This window comes from Mobula hypostoma, chromosome 27, assembly GCF_963921235.1.
Source record: "Mobula hypostoma chromosome 27, sMobHyp1.1, whole genome shotgun sequence".
Taxonomy (NCBI): Eukaryota; Metazoa; Chordata; class Chondrichthyes; order Myliobatiformes; family Myliobatidae; genus Mobula; species Mobula hypostoma.
In genome coordinates, this window is record NC_086123.1 from 12,684,412 (window position 1) to 12,701,784 (window position 17,373).

At 40.1% G+C, this 17,373-nt stretch overlaps 1 protein-coding gene across 1 annotated transcript in view; it reads left to right on the forward strand.

The window, feature by feature from the left end:
* The window catches only part of rbm19 (RNA binding motif protein 19), a 271,057-nt gene that overhangs the window by 59,301 nt on the left and 194,383 nt on the right, over positions 1 to 17,373 (forward strand). The window contains exon 17 of the mRNA XM_063034638.1: positions 5,245 to 5,375. Within this exon, the coding sequence (XP_062890708.1) occupies positions 5,245 to 5,375 (131 nt within the window). The remainder of the gene's footprint in view (positions 1 to 5,244; positions 5,376 to 17,373) is intronic.

Consider the following 17,373-nt stretch of genomic DNA (forward strand, 5'->3'; position numbering starts at 1 on the left):
TAGTCTCACCCAACCTTATGGAGAAAGCCTGCTTGCATTTGTTCTGTCTATACTATTAATAATTTTATATACCTATGTCATAGCTCTCCTCATTCTCCTAACTTATTCAGCCTTTCCCTATAACACCTACACCTTATTAGGGAAAGTGAGCAGGAGATAGGAGCTACAGGGAGTTAGTCACCCCGACAAGTGGATGACTGTCAGGGAAGGGAAGGGAAGACCTCAGATAGTAGAGAGCACCCCGTGATCATCTCCCTCAATAATCATTATCTCATTTTGGATGCTGTTGGGGGGTGACCTGTCAGAGGATGACCACAGCTATCAGAGCTCTGGCACTGAGCCTGGTTCCATGGTGCAGAAGGAAGAGAAGAAGATGAGGAACGTAGTAGCCATAGGGGACTTTATAGTGAGGGGAATAGGCAGGAGATTCTTTCAGCCTGTACTTGCATGGTGCCAGGGTGCAGGATGTCTCAGATCGGGTGCAGAGTATTCTGAAGGGAGAGGGTGAACAGCCAGAAGTCTTGGTACAAGTTGGTACCAATGACATTGGTAGAAAAAGGGAGGAAGTCCTGAAAAGAGGATTCAGGGAGTTGGGTAGGAAGCTGAAGAGCAGGACCTCAGGATTGCTGCCTGTGCCACGTGCTAAGGAGCGCAAGAATAGCATGATCAGGCATATTAATATGTGGCTGTAGGGGGCAAGGCTTTGGGTTCCTGGATCATTGGTGCCTCTTCTGTGGGAGGTACGACCTGTACAAAAAGGATGTCCAGTATCTTAGCAGGCAGGTTTAATAGAGCTATTAGGGAGGGTTTAAACTAATTTGGCAGGGGGATGGGCGCCAGAGTGATGGGTCTGAGGAAGGGGGAAACTGAAATAAATCAAAGATAGCATGCCACAGAGATGATAGAAATGACAGGCAGGAGATGAGGCATATTCATAGCCAATGGGATGATTTACAGGGCAATAGAGGCGTGATGCACTTAAAACAGAAAACAACCAATACTGGACTGAAAGTGTTATATTTGAATGCATGCAGCATAAGAAATAAAATGGACAATCTTGAAATTCATCTGCGGATTGGCAAGTAGGACGTTGTTGCAATTTCTGAAACTTGGCAAAAGGATGGCTGCCAATGGGAGCTGAACGTCCAAGGATATACAGTGTATCAGAAAGATAGTAGTTAGAGGGGGTGGTGTGGCCCTGTGTAGAAGAAATAATATTAAATCATTAGAAAGGGATGACATAGGATCAGAAGTTGTAGAGTCTCTGTGGGTTGATTTAAGAAATGGCAAGGGTAAAAGGACCCTAATGGCAGGTGTATACAGGCAGCCGGGATGTGGATTACAAATTACAGCAGGAGATAGAAAAGGCATGTCAGAAGGGCAAAATCATGATAATTGTTGGGGATTTAACCTGAAAGTGGATTGGGAAAACTGGGCTAGTATTGGACCTCGAGAGAGAATTTGTAGAATGTCTAAGGGATGGATTTTTAGAACAGCTTGTTGATCCCCCTAGGGGATCAGCTGTCCTGGATTGGATGTTGTGCAATGGTTCGGAGGTGATAATAGAGCTTAACGTTAAGGAACCCTTGGGGAACAGTGATCACAATATTATCAAGTTCACTTTGAAATTTGAGAAGGAGAAACTAAATTCCAATGTGTAAGTATTTCAGTGGAATAAAGGAAATTACAGTGGCATGAGAGGGGAACCGACCAAAGTTGACTGGAAAGGGACAGCAGAGCAGCAATGACTGGTTTCTGTGAAAAATGAGGGACGTGCAAGACAGATATATTCCAGATAAGAATAAATTTTCAAATGGAAAGAGGACACTACTGTGGCTGACAAGTGAAGTCAGAGCCACAGTAAAAGCAAAAGAGAGGGCATACAAGGAAGCCAAAGTTAGTGGGAATATAGAGAATTAGGAAGCTTTTAAAAACTTGCAGAATGAAACTAAGAAGGTCATTAGGAGGAAAAGATAAATTATGAAAGGAAGCTGGCGACTAAAAACATAGAAAACATAGAAAACCTACAGCACAATACAGGCCCTTCGGCCCACGATGCTGTGCTGAACATGTACTTATTTTAGAAATTACCTAGGGTTACCCATGGCCCTCATATTTTTCTGAGCTCCATGTACCTATCCGGGAGTCTCTTAAAAGACCCTATTGTATCCGCCTCCAAACTGAAACTTGGCTGAAGGATGGCTGCCATTGAGAGCTGAATGTCCAAGGATACATGGTGTATCAGAAAGATAGTTTAGTAGGCAGAGGGCCCTGTGTATAAGAAATAATATCCAGTCAGAGAGGCATCAATCTACCGCCACTCTCTGGCTTCTCACACAGAACCAATGTTGAATCCAGTTTACTACCTTATCCTGAAAGTCAAGTGACTGAATCTTCTTGACCAACCTCCCATTTATGACCTTTTCAAAAGTCTTGTTAAAGTCCATGTAGACTACATCCACTGCCTTTCCTTCTTCAACTTTTCTGGTAACCTCCTCGAAAAATTCTAAAAGACTGGTTAGACACGAAGCCGTGTTGACTATCCCTAATCAGTCCCTGTCTGTCCAAATACTTGTATATCCATCCTTTAGAATACCTTCCAATAACTTTATCCACTACTGACATCAGGCTCACTGGCCTATAATTTCCTGGCTTGTACTTAGAGCCTTTCTGAAACAACAGAACAGCACTAGCTACCTTCCATTCCTCTGGCACCTCACCTGTGGCTAAGGACATTTTATGTTGCCAGGGCCTTATGCTGTTAGGGCCCCTGTAATTTGTGCACTAGCCTCCCACAAGGTCCAAGGGAACGCCTTGTCAGACCTTGGGCGTTTACCAACCTAATTTGCTTCAAGACAATAGGAACTCCTCCTCTATAATCTGTATAGGGTCCATGATCTCACTGCTGTTTTGCATCTCTTCTTTGGACTCTGTGTCCATCTTCTAAGTAAATACAGATGTAAAACATCCATTTAATATCTCCCCATCTTTTTCTGCTCCATGCATAGATGATCTTGCTGATCTTCAAGAAGACCAATTTTTCCCTTCCTATCCTTTTACTTTTAAGGTAGAAGCCCTCGGAATTCTTCTTCACCTGGTCTACTAGAGCAACCTCATGCCTTTTAGTTCTCTTGATTTCCCTCTTAAGTGTTCTTGTGTATTGAATGGTTTCATTTAATATCAGAGAATGAATATACAACCTGAAAATCTTACTCTCTGCAAACATCCTTGAGACAGAAGAAAAACCCCAAAGAATGAATGACAGAAATAAACGACATCAACCCTCTCCCCTCAACTTATTCTTGCAGAAAGCATCAGCACTCCCACCAACCACCATGCAAGCAACAGCAAAGCCCAAAAGAGGGACCGTATCTATAGTCTATCAAAAACTACTGTTCATCCTATCAGTCTAACATCCCTCAGGCACTTTCTCTCACTAACAAGGGAGATAGAGATATCACTCCTTCCACAGTGAGAGGGGAGACAAACAATCGTCGTTTCAATGTTACAGTCTGCTGCGCCGCTTTGATTTCGAGTTCCCCTGACTCCAGAATCTGCAGCAAACTCACTCATTAGCGATCATCTGAGTGCAGAAGCCTCCGACTGCTCCGACTGCTACACTGGCTATCTCAGTGTTTCAGCTCCCTGTGACGCTTCAGTTTGTGACAGTGGTGAGAAATTGTGTCCTCAAGGCCTTACTTGGCTGCACCCTGAAGTGCCCGTCTTCCAAGTTGCTCCTGGAGGTATCGAAAACGCAACCGACTGGAAAGTGGCAAGAACGGGAACCCGCCGTAGTGCAGAACTGCAGTTTGAGTGCAACTCTGGATCGCTGACTCTGACAGGACCCCAGCCACCATGAAAGGGAAATAAAAGAAGAATTTGAATTATTCCACTGATGGGCTGGGAGGAGTTGCCCTCTGGTGCCATCTTTAGCTGTGCCTTTTATATTCCTCAAGTATCTTGTTCATTCCTTGCTGCCGAAACTTGCTATGCACCTCCTCCTCCTCCTCCTCAACCAATTTCTTCTTGAGGCACTGTTCTACATTGACGATGCAAGTTGTTTTAGTGGTTGAAAACTAATTGTACTTAAATGTGATTTTGTCTTAGCAAATTTGCTTTGCTGTACAAAAATCTGATGCAGAGAAACAAATGGATATTTTTCACTTTATTCAGAACAAGTTAGATAAGCCTTATAAATTTAAACACCACCATGTCCCATTGGGCATTGTTGAGCTCACAATGAAGTCAATCTAATTGACCTAGGAAAGGATGGCTTCAATTTATACCTGAGACGCTTGATAAAACTTGTGTGCACTTGCACTTAAGTTAAAAAGAAAAACATCAATCAACAAAAAGATAAATTTGACCATGCTGAATTTAGTGTAAGCAAGCAGTTACAATTAACATACCAGAGACAGTATGTGTAAGGCATGTTTAACTCAACTATTATAGTGCCTCATTAATGTAGAGAAAATAGTGACCAGCATGCACTCCTTGTAAATCTGAATTTCAAGTTTACTTTTGTTAGTTTTTTTTTCTTTTAAGAATTCAGTATTTATTTACAGAGGCTTACTTGCAGGTTTGCTTGGTTTAAGAAACTCAGAAGGCAACCGTTGATATTTTCTAGAAACATTAAATATCTTCATACAGATACTTTAAAACTTGTGTTGCAAAGAGCCAAGTTTAATGATCATTAATGCAAGTAGAACCACATTCAAGGAAGAAGCTCTGAAGAAAATAGATGGTTATGTTATCCCTTCCAGGACTGTTGCCAAGGCATCCTCCAAATCTTGTGCAAGGCTGTCACAAATGTACACTTGTGCTCATTACTACTGACAAGATCAAACTGCTGTGTCTGACAGTATTTTGCCAAATACTTGATGTGTAAACTGCTCTTCCTTACTAATGTTGCACTTGTTTGTTAAGCAGCTGTGGGTTTTGACAGGTGTGGAATGTTAAAGATTTGTTTTTTTCATTACTTTATATAATTATGCACAATTTATGCAACTAAATCTATCCCGGTTTTTCAGGCATTGCTAAGGTTCAGCTTTAGATAAAAGACAAAAAAGTTTGAATGAAAAATGTGAGATTAAGATCAACTAAAATGTCAAAGATTAGTCAGTTTAATTCAGCAGAAAAATATCGAGATACTGGTATAGTCACATCTTGCCTTTTTTTGGGCAAATTATATTGGAAAATAACAACAAGCAAATAATAAATTGAAACTGATTTTTTATTTTGTAGAAGATCAAGGTGACCTAGCTATAAATGAAGATGATTCTACAATTCAAGAGGAAGAGAATGAAAGTATTCCAGGATGCACTTTATTTGTCAAAAATATAAACTTTTCAACAACTGAAGAAAGTTTGAGGAAGGTAAGCATTCTTCCAGATTTTCAAAGAATGAGTTGGACTGGTTTTGCTGTCCTTGGTGAGCAAGCAGTGTAGTGATTCTGTTTACCTACAGAATTTCAGGGCATTTTGCACTGGTACATCCTGTAATTAGAAAGTCATTTTAGCATCTTAAAGGCAAGAGGGATTCATACCTTTAAAAACGATTCATCTTAAAGGTAAAAGAAAGTATTAGGCATCATACCGTCAAAAGTTTATTTTCACAGAAATAATGTTGTTTATGACAATGAGCCTGGGGATGAGAGGGTTAACATGACAAGTATTTGATGGCACTTGCAGGAGTTTATATTGTTGAATGGAGAGGCTATTTCCAGTAGTGGCAGGGTCTACGACCAAAGGACTCTGCCTCAAAGTAAAAGGATGTTCCTTTAGAACTGAGATGAGGAGGGGTTTCTTTAGCCAGAGGGTGGTAATCTGTGGAGTTCATTGCTAAAGATGGCAATGAAGGCCAAGTTGGATTTTAGGCTGCAGTAAAATTGGATGGAGATGGAGAGTAGTAATTCAATTCAGGAAATTCAAGCCACCAAATTAGGCCGATCGTGAAATAAAGACTTCTCTTGATTTTTGCCTGCCCTCATAGGTATTTCCTATAGTTGTGATTTTTATTTCACAACTTTGTTTTGGCTCTCGTCTATCAATCAGATGCTTTTATCAGTACACTATAACCATCATGACATTAGTATCAGCTTATTGCAAACATTTTATCTTGTCCATCCTTCCCCCATCTTCTCTAAAATTTAAAACAGCTCTCTCCTTGTTCTGAGAAAGGGCTTTTGCCCTGATATGTAAATTTGTTTTCTCTTCAGACAGATTCTGTTTGACCTGTTGAGTGTTCCCAGGGTTTTTATATCAGATTTCCAAAAACTGCAGTTTTCATTTAGATTTTAATTTTTAAAAAGTTGTTTTTTTGGAATGAATTGATGGAATCCAGTCTGCATTCTGATTGAACCAAACCATTCCTGTTATTAAGAATGGAATATGGCAGAGTGAAGATTTCCTCAGCTACTGGTGGCAACATCTAAACCTGTTCAGGGGCATGAAAATCTTTTTTTAAAAAGTGCAGATTGTGAAAGTCTGAAATATCTGCACACTCTGTGTAAGATGGGATGCTGCTAAAGACTTCATACCATATTCATTGGTTTTTAAGTTTTTTTTTGAAAGAATGATTCACTATTTGCATGAGAAAGGGGAAACTTTGTAGTTTTTTCAGTGAGAAATGTACTGTATGTTGTACTTCTGTTTAGTTTAAACGTGTTTTTTCGATGTGATATCAATGTTGGTCATGAACAATGAATTTCTGTCATAGGTTTGGCCAACATTGAAAATAAATTAGAACTTGCATATAAGTTGCCATTAATGTTGAAAAGCATCCAAGGAGAACAACCTTATACTGTAAAGTATCCATTGAATACAAGCGCTGAGTGTATAAATATGTTAGGGCTTTTAGAGGTCAAGGAAGAGGAAGTATTGGGCCTCCTAATGAATATTAAGGTGGATAAGTCCCTAGGGCCTGATGGGATTTACCCCAGGTTATTGAAGGAAGAAAGAGACAAGATTGCTGGGGCCTTTACCAGTGTCTTCATGTCCTCTCTAGATACAAGTGAGGTCCCAGAGGACTGGCGAGTGACTAATGTTGTACCTCTATTTAAGAAGGGAGCAAGGGAAAATCCTGGGAACTATTGACCAGTGAGTTGCACATCAGTTGTAGGGAAATTGCTGGAGAAAATTCTTCGGGATAGCATATGTGAACATTTGGAAACCCATGGCGTAATTAGGGAGAGCCTGCATGTCTTTGTGCGGGACAGTTGTGACTTACCAACTTAATTGACAAGGTGATGAGAAAGATTGATGAAGCGTAGTGAATGTATTTTAGTAAGGCATTTGACAAAGTCCCTCAAAGTCCATCAGCACAGAAGATTAAGATGCATGGAATCCACGGTGAATTGGTTGTTTGGACTTAAAACTGGCTTGCGCAACGAAGACATGGTTGAAGGGACTTGTTTGAGCTGGAGGTCAGTAATTAGTAGTGCTTCACAGGGATCTGTGCTGGGACCCTTGTTGTTTGTGATGTATATAAATGACCTAGATGAAAATGTAGATGGGTGGCTTAGTAAGTCTGCAGATGATAAGGTGTAGAAGACTGGCAAAGAATACAGCATGATATAGATTTGTTGCATATATGGGCAGAGAAATGGCAGGTGGAGTTTAATCCAGATAAATGTGAGTTGTTGCAACTTAGTAGGACAAATGCAAGGAGATCGTACACTGTTAAGGGCAAGATCCATAACAGTATTGCTGAGCAGAGAGATCTTGGGATCCAAGTTCATAGCTCTTTGAAGATGGCTCCACAGGTTGATAAGGTGGCTTGCTTTATCAGTCGAGGCACTGAGCTTAAAAGCCCCGCAATAGGAAGGATTTTGAGGTTTTGGAGAGGGTGCAGAAGAGGTTTACCAGGATTCTGCTTGGTTTGGAGGGCATGTGCTATCATGAGAAGCTGGATAAACTTGAGTTGTTTTCTCTGGAGCGTCGGAGGCTGAGCGGAAATGTGATAGAGGTTTACAAGAATATGAGAGGCATGGATAGAATGGACAGGGAGTATCTGTTGCCCAGGGTTGAAATGTCCAATACCAGAGGGCATGCCTTGAAGGTGAGAAGGGGGTAGGTCCAAAGGGGATGTGAGGGGTACACAGTGTGGTAAATACCTGGAGTGCACTTCCTGGTTTGGTGGTAGAGGCAGATACATTGGAGTCTTTTAAGAGACATTTAGGTAGGCACATGAATGTGAGGAAGATGGAGAGATACGGGCATTGTGTAGGTAGGAGGGGATTAGCTTTTGGGTGTTTTTTTTTGCTTTTTAGCTGGTTTGGCACAGCATTGTGGACCGATGGGCCTGTTCATGTGTTGTTCATGTTTTATGTTCTATGTTAGAAGTAAGAAGAGGGATTTGATCCCCCGTTCCTGCTTGCACCTTGGGTTTACTTTCTGGTGCTCATACTGTGTGCTTCAGCCCTTAATATTTAAAAATCTATACATCTTGGTCTTGAATATACTGAATGACTGAGGTTCTACAGCCTTCTTGGGTAGAGAATTTCAGTCATCCACTACCCATCCAGGTAAAGGAATTTTTCTTAAAGGCTAACCATATCTTGACACTCTTCCCTCTGTTCCTGGATACACAAGCCAAGGAAGACAGCCAAGCTGCCAAGTGTAATCAGAATTTTTTTTTATATTGAAATGCGATCACCTGTCTTTCTTTTTAACTCGGGAGTAGAGTCCCTTTCTATATGTGTAACAATTTTCAGTAATTTCTTAGTTAAGGTGAATTTTTTGGATCTCGTTTTTTCCGTTTGGAAACTTATCCTGGGTATTCAAGGCTAAGACTGATTTGTTAAATAGAAACATAGAAACCTACAGCACAATACAGGCCCTTGGGCCCACAAAGCTGTGCCGAACATGTCTGAACATGAAATTACGTAGGTTTACCCATAGCCCTCTATTTTTCTGAGTTCCAAAAGTGGATGGAAGCTTCTTGATGTTGTCTATTGTAATTGTTCAATAACGGATCAATGTGGAATGTATTAATTTTTCACCCAATTTTCCACATAGAGGAGTGTTCAGTATGTAATAAAGTTCTTGGACATTAATGATAATACTCATCTGTTATGCATATTTTGTCCATAGTATTGTATTCAAATTATCTTAAAAACATTGTTCAAAGTGAATTTATTATCAAAGTGCATATATGCTGTTATATACAACCCTGAGATTCATTTCCTTGTGGGCAAACTCAATAAATCCATAATAGAATAATAACCATAATATCTTCAATGAAAGACCGCACCAACTTGAGCATTCAACCAATGCACAAAAGGCGATCAACTGTGCAAATACAAAAATAAATAAGCAATAAATATCAAGATGAAGAGTCTTTGAAAGTGAGTGCATAGGTTGTGGGAACCGATAAGTGATGGGGTAAGTGCAATTGAGTGTAGTTATCCCCTTTGGCTCAAGAGCCTGATGATTGAAGGGTATTAACTATTCCTGAATCTAGTGGTGTGAGTCCTGAAGCTCCTGTACCACCTTCCAGATGGCAGCAGCAAGAAGAGAGCATCACATGGGTAGTGAGAGTCCCTGATTATGATTGCCGCTTTCCTGCGACAATGATTCGTGAGACGTGCTCAATGCTGGGGAGGACTCTACCTGTGATGGACTGTGCTGTATCCACTACATTTTGTAGGAATTTCCATTCAAGGGCATTGCTGTTTCTACACCAAACTGTCATGCAGCCAAGCAACATATTTTTCCACCATGCATCTGTAGAAGTTTGACAAAGTTTTAGGTGCCATACCGAATCTTCACAACTCCTAAGGAAGTAGAGGCAATGCTGTGCTTTCTTCATAATTGCCCTTGCGTTCTGGGCCAAGGATAGATCTTTCAAAATGATAACACCAAGGAATTTAAAGTTCTGATCCTCCATTGCGGACCCGCTTGTGGACCTCTGGTTTCCTCCCCCTGAAATCAATAATCAGCTCCTTGGTCTTGCTGATGTTTAGTAAGAGATTGTTGCTATGGCACTGCTCAGCCAGATTTTCAATCTCCCTCCAAATGCTGATTCAGTCTATGGCAATGGTTTCTTCAGCAATATGCCATTGGAGCTGTGTTTAGCCACACAGTCATTAGTGTAAAATGAGTAGAGCAGGGGGATAAGCACACAACCTTGTGATGCAACTGTACTGATGGAGGTTGGGGAGGAGATGTTGTCAATCCAAACTGACTGGAATCGGCAAGTGAGGAAATCAAGGAACTAATTGCACAAGAATGTATTGAGGCCAAGGTCTTGAATCTTATTGATTAGTTGTGAGGGGATGATGGTATTGAATGCCGAGCTGTAGTCAATAAAGAGCATCCTGATGTATGCATCTTTGCTGTCCAGATGTTCTAGGGCTGAGTGAAGAGCCAATGAGATGGCATCTGCCATGGACCTGTTGCTTCAGTAGGCAAATTGGAGCCACTTCTCAGGCAAGAGTTGATATGTTTCATCACCAACCTCTCAAAATACTTATTACTGTAGATGTAAGTGCTACTAACAATAGTCATTGAAGCAGGTTACTATGTTCTTCTTGGGTGCCAGTATAAGTGATGTCTAATTGAAGCAAGTGGGTACCTCAGACTACCAAAGTGAGCGATTTAAGATCTTAGAACACTCTAGCCAGTTGATCTGCACAAATCTTTTACATTTGGTCAGGTACCCTGTCTGAGCTATATGCTTTTCGTGGGTTCATCCGGAAGGCTGCTCGCACACAGGCTTTGGAGGCTAAAATCACAGGATCATTGGGGGCTGTCGGTATTCCTGATAGTTCCTCCATGTTTTGACTGTCAAACTGAGCATAGAAGCCATTGAGCTCATCTGGAAGCAAAACCCTTTTGTGCCTATGTCGCTCGATTTAAACTTATAAAACATGATAACATTTAAGCACTGCCACACTGTCAAGCATCCTTCATTGATTCAAGTTTAGTCTGAAATTGCCACTTCACCGGCGGCTTTCTGAAGAACGTACCTAGGCCTCTTGTAACTTTCTTGGTCAGCAGACTTTCAAATCTTCTAAAGATGAAAGCAAAATAAGTAAGAAATATTTAATGCTTTGATCCATTGTTTTCATGTGATGCCAAAAAATATGCTTTACAAATTTATTCCTCCTAAAATAACTCTCAACATACCCAGAGGTACCAAGCAAGCATCTAGAGAACGCGTCCCTAGCGCTGATCTGTTTCCTTTATAACTTTTATGTAAGCTTAAAATCAATGATGACATTCCAGAGCAATGCTCTGAATAATACACCTCTAAGAATCATGCATCAAAGTTGCTGGTGAACACAGCAGGCCAGGCAGCATCTCTAAGAAGAGGTACAGTTGACGTTTCAGGCCGAGACCCTTCATCAGGACTAACTGAAGAAAGAGCTAGTAAGAGATTTGAAAGAGAAAGGGGGAGGGGGAGGCCAGTTTCAGAAGTGACATTAAACCAACGTCCCATCTTCCCTCTTAGATAGACATAAAAGATGGACGTGTTCCTCCTGACATGAAGAGCAACATTTATTCTGACCGATACTGATCTTGGCTAACAACATTGAAACACCATGTTTGGTCACTATTTCAGTTATTTGTGGTGTTAATATTATGCTGAATTCTTAATGTACAACAGAGATTGCACCTCCTGTGTAACTAAATAGGTCAAATACCTTTCTGTGACATTATGTGATCATTTAAGATGTTGTACAAATTAAGTTCCTCTTCATATGGGAGAATTTGTTATGATATAATAAACATTTAATATCTGATGATTTGAAAGTAAACTTTCTAAACACCTGCCCAAAAGCAATGATTATTAGCTCATGCGCTAATTAATATAATAATAAATGCTTAGATAGTTAGAATCTTCCACATAGTTGCTATTCCTCATCCTCCAGCCTTGGCACTCTGAATTCTCCACAATTGATTGAATTAGCCATCACGTACTAAATTTATTTGTTAAGCTGTGTTTAATTAATCAACCACTTCAGGTATAATTGGCACAAGATCCCTTGGTATTTTTTATTTTTTTTATTTTGGTGTTATTTGGCAGGCAACATAAATCATTTTCACATGCTAATTTGAACATTGACATTGTTAAACCCAACAATATTTTTTTAACGTTGCAGCCAAACAAGGCACAGTGTGGAAGGGAAAATCCAACACCTTGTCCCCAAAAGAAAGGAGAGATGGAGACACATAAAGAAGGGATTACAAAGCCTAGATAACTGCATGAACTGTCACTAATGTTAGAATGACTACTGATCTTTCATGATCCTTCCACTTAATTGTTATTACTATTTCTGCCTCCAACACCTGTGGCAATTCATTCTGGATGCAACTACTTTGTTTGGAAAATTAATCTCTCAGGCCTCTTTAACGTCTCTCTTACCTCAACTTTATGTTATTTAGATTTAGACACCTCTCTCCCCACCATGGAAAACTGATGTTTATTATCTGCTCTGCCTGTATCTCACATAATTTTATATACAGTTGCAAGAAAAAGTTTGCATTAATTACTTTATTGTCACCAAACAATTGATACGAGAGCGTACAATCATCACAGTAATAATTGATTCTGCGCTTCGCACTCCTTAGAGTACAAATTGACAGTAAGTATTAAAAATTTAAATTATAAATCATAAATAGAAAATAGAAAAGGGAAAGTAAGGTAGTGCAAAAAAACCGAGAGGCAGGTCTGGATATTTGGAGTGTAGGGCCCAGATCTGGGTCAGGATCCGTTCAGCAGTCTTATCACAGTTGGAAAGAAGCTGTTCCCAAATCTGGCCATATGAGTCTTCAAGCTCCTGAGCCTTCTTCCCGAGGGAAGAGGGACGAAAAGTGTATTGGCTGGGTGGGTAGTGTCCTTGATTATCCTGGCAGCACTGCTCCGACAGTGTGTGGTGTAAAGTGAGTCCAAGGACGGAAGATTGATTTATGTGATGTGCTGGGCTGTGTTCACGATCTTATGCAGCTTCTTCCAGTCTTGGACAGGACAACTTCCATACCAGGTTGTGATGCACCCTAGAAGAATGCTTTCTACGGTGCATCTATAAAAATTAGCGAGGGTTTTAGGGGAATTACTCATAAAATTAAACATCCAAGTCACAATAATAGACAAATGCAATTTGCTTAAACTAGTAACACACAAGCAATTGTACTTCTCGTCAATACTGAGTGCACAGTTTAAACAATCACAGTGTAGGTTTAAAAAATGTATCTGAACCTTTGGGGTAATGCCTTCTACTAAAGCTATTTGGAGTCATGTGTTCCAATCAGTGAGATGAGATCGGAGGTGTGTGTTGTAGAGGTGCCCTGCTCTTCTCAAGAAAGATCTGTTTATGTGCATCATGCCTCAATCAGAACAACTTTCAGAAGACCTCAGAAGAATTATAGAGATGTATGAAGCAGGAAAAGGCTACAAAAGCATTCCTAAAGACCTTAGTGTTCATCAGTAAGAGAAATTGTCTGTAAATGGAGGAAATTCAGTATGTTGCTGCTCTCCCTAGGAGTGGGTGTCCTGCAAAGATCACACCAAAAGCACACATGCAATGCTGAAGGTGGTAAAAAAGAGCCCAAGTGTTATAGCAAAAGACCTGCAGAAATCTTTAGAAATTGCTGAAGTCTCTTTTCATGTGTCCATGATCAGAAAAACACTGAACAAGAATGGTGTTCATGGATGACACCATGGAGGAAACCACTGATCTAAAAAAAAAACATTGCTACACGTCTCAATTTTGCAAAAGACCACCAGTCTGTTCGACAACGTTTCCAGGACAGTGTTCTGTGGACAGATGAGAGAAAAGTTGAACTTTTTGGCAGAAGTGCACACCACTATGTTTGGAGGAGAAAGGGCACTGCACACCAACATCAAAATCTGGTCGCAACTGTGAAGTATGGTGCAAGGAGCATCATGGTTTGGGACAGCTTTGCTGCCTCAGGGTCTGGACAGCTTGCAATCATTACGGGAGCAATCAACTCAAAATTGTATTAAGACATTTTACAAGAGAATGTCGAAATAGCTGTCCATCACCTGAAGCTTAATAGAAGTTCGATGATGCAACAGGACAATGATCTATAAACCAAGAGTAAATCAACAACAGAATGCTTTAGAAAGAAGAAAATTTGTGTTTTGGAATGGCCGAGTCAGAGCATTAACCCAATTGAGATGCTGTGGCATGACCTAAAGAGGGCTGTTCATACAAGTTATCCCAGAAATATTAATGAACTGAAACAGTTTTGTATAGAGGAATGGTCTAAAATTCCTCCTCGCCATTGTGCAAGTTTGATCAGCAGCTACAGGAAGTGTTTGGTGGAGGTTATTGCTGCCAAAGGAGGTTCTACCAAGGGTTCATGTACTTTCTCCAGCCTAGACTGTGAATGATTGACCAACATGTTCAATGAAGACATGAAAAGCGCAATTGTTTGTGTGTTATTATTTTAGACAGGTTGTGTTTGTCTGTTATTGTGACTTGGATGAAGATCAGACCACATTTTATGAGTAATTAATGCAGAAAACCAGGTAATTGCAAAGGGTTCACAATTTTTTTTTGCAACTGTACTTCCACCATGTTACCTCTCAGCTTCTATTGCTGCAGGGAAAATAGACCTAACATATCCTGTCTCTTCTGGTACTCAAACCCTCCAATTCCAGCAACATCCTTGTAAACCTTTTTTTTGTATTTGTTCTTTGTATCTTTTCTCACCTAGTCATGCCCTTTCTTTCATGTTGTGACCATGACTGCATACAATTCTATAAACGCAGTCTAACAAATGCTTTTTCAACAGTAATGTGATATCCTATACTTAATGCCTTGACCAGTGAAGGCAAATATTCCTTCCTCATCATGCTTCAAAGGACGATGATGAGATCCTGGATCCTCATCATCCTTCAAAGGACGATGATGAGATCCTGGGTTTTACACAGAGGGCTAATTTAATTTACTGTAAAGTGCTCTTGATGAGTAAAAGAAATGTAGGCTGAAAATTCCTTGATCTGATTTATATTTTTTTCCAAGTGACTGTTGCCCTGGAAATTTGCCCAAGGCAGGAAATTTGCAGTCACCTTTCATTTGAGATTAGGACCTACAGGAAGTTTTGCACAGCTTTGAAAATATTACCAATGATTCAAGAAAATAAGTGTAGTAGAATTCATGCCTTATTTTCCTGAACCTTAATTGTGGAAAAAGGTCCTCAACTATACATATTCCATTATAAGGACTTTAGGTCAATGATGAAGTGCAAAGCACTTGTGAACAAATTAACATTGCTAATGTTCAAAGTTCAAAAAAATTGAAAGTAAGATTTATTATGAGGGTACATGCATGTCACCACATACAACCCTGAGATTCTTTTTCTTGCGAGCATACTTAGCAAATCTATGGAACGGTAACTAAACAGGATCAATAAACAGCAAACTGTGCAAATGCAAATATAAATAAATAGCAATAGATAACGAGTATGAAATAAAGTGTGGCCATCGGTTGTGGGAACATCAGAAATGAAATGAGTGTAGTTCTCCACTTTTACTCAAGAGCCCAGTGGTTAAGGCGTTCGTCTAGTTACCTCAAGGTTGCTAGTTCAAGCCTCAGCCGTGGCAGCATGTTTGTGCCCTTGATCACACATTGCTCTAGTCTGTGCGAGGAGTGGCGCCCCACACAGACTTCCAATCTGCGCCTTGCAAGGTATGAAAATGCCCAACGGCTCTCATGGTCTGAGTTGACGTTCCCTCCCCCCCCCCCCCGTGGTTGAGGGTAGTAACTGTTCTTGAACTTGGTGGTGTGGGTCCTGAGGCACTTGTACCTTCTACCTGATAGCAGCAGTGAGAAAAGAGCGTGGCCTGGGTGGTGAGGATCTTTGATGATGGAAGCTGCTTTCCTGTGGTAACGTTTCATGTAGATGTGCTCAGTAGTTGGTAGGGCTTTACCTGTGATGTACCTGGCCAAATCCATTACTGTTTGCAGGGTTTTCCAGACAAAGGCATTTGTTTTCCCATACCCAGTAATGCAGCCACCCCACATCTATGGAAGTTTGAAAAGGTTTTCGTTTACGTGCCAAATCTCTGCAAACTCCTGAGGAAGTAGAGGCACTGTTGTGCTTTCTTTGCAATTATATCTATATGATGGGTCCAGGACAGGTTCTCTGAAATAGTGACTAAAGTTACCGTGCTCTTCACCTCTGATCCTCCGGTGATAACTGGTTCGTAGACCTCTGGTTTCCCTCTCCTGAAGTCTACAATCAGTTCCTCCATTTTATTGACATGGAGTGAGAGATTATTGTTATTACACCACTCATCCAAGTTCTCAGTCTCCCTCCCATATGCAGATTCATCACCACATTCTGATACAGCCCACAACAGTGGTGTTGGCAGTAAGCTTGTATATGGTGCTGTTAAATTTAATGTTAAATGTGAACAAGTTAACATTGATGCTGCATGCCATCAGTTGCATTTAAGCAGCTGGTGCAAAGCCCATAAGCAAAAGATAAAGCAAGCTGTCTTTTGTTATACTGTATTTACATTTTTACCTTCCAATAAAAATGTGTTTAGTTTATACTATAATAATCTAGCTTTTCTTTTACCATTTTCTAATTTTCTAGTGTCTTTTGTATTCCTGCATGAGCTGTGTCCAGTTGTCTGCTCCAACCTTTTGCTACACTGGGTCTGAATTTCTCTTCAGATAATCCGTGATGTAAATCTATTATTTTCACTGGTCTTGGCCACCTATTCAATTTCAACACTTAATACACCATTTGTGATTCTCCTCAGCCTAGCCCTTTACTTACATTAATATATGTGATCTTTTATCATTGCTGTAAATTATAATCTTGCAGTGCATGTTTGACTTTAGTCTTGTCACATAATGTGGCTTTTGCTAAATATATGAGTTCCTATTAATAAATTTAGAAAGAAAAATTCTTGCTAGTAACTGGTTGTCAGTTGAGCTTTGCGATTTGGCTGAATTGACAAAGCATCACCATTAGCTGCTTTATAACAACATGCATAATCAATATAAAACTGTATGCCTGCCTGCCTGGCTGCTCTGAACATCATAAAAATAGAATTATCACCATCTAATTCTGCTTAAAATCAGCATTAATGAATGGTGTAAAAGAGCTAGGTCTTTCTTTACAATCTATCTAACCAACTGTCTTCGCTGTTTAGTATCCTGAAGTTCTCTAGAGTTTGCTCTATTTTTTTCTGTTTTAAATATCAAAAAGGTTTTAAAACTTTATATAGATATTATTAATTTGAAATAGAAACTGAGGATGCTGGAAGTGCTCAGACTAGGCACCATCAGGAGAAAGTAACAAAAGCTTATCTTGGGTTGATAAGCTTTCATCACTGCATTGATTTAAGTATTCATGGTTCAATGTGTTTGTTTCCCATTGCCCCAAC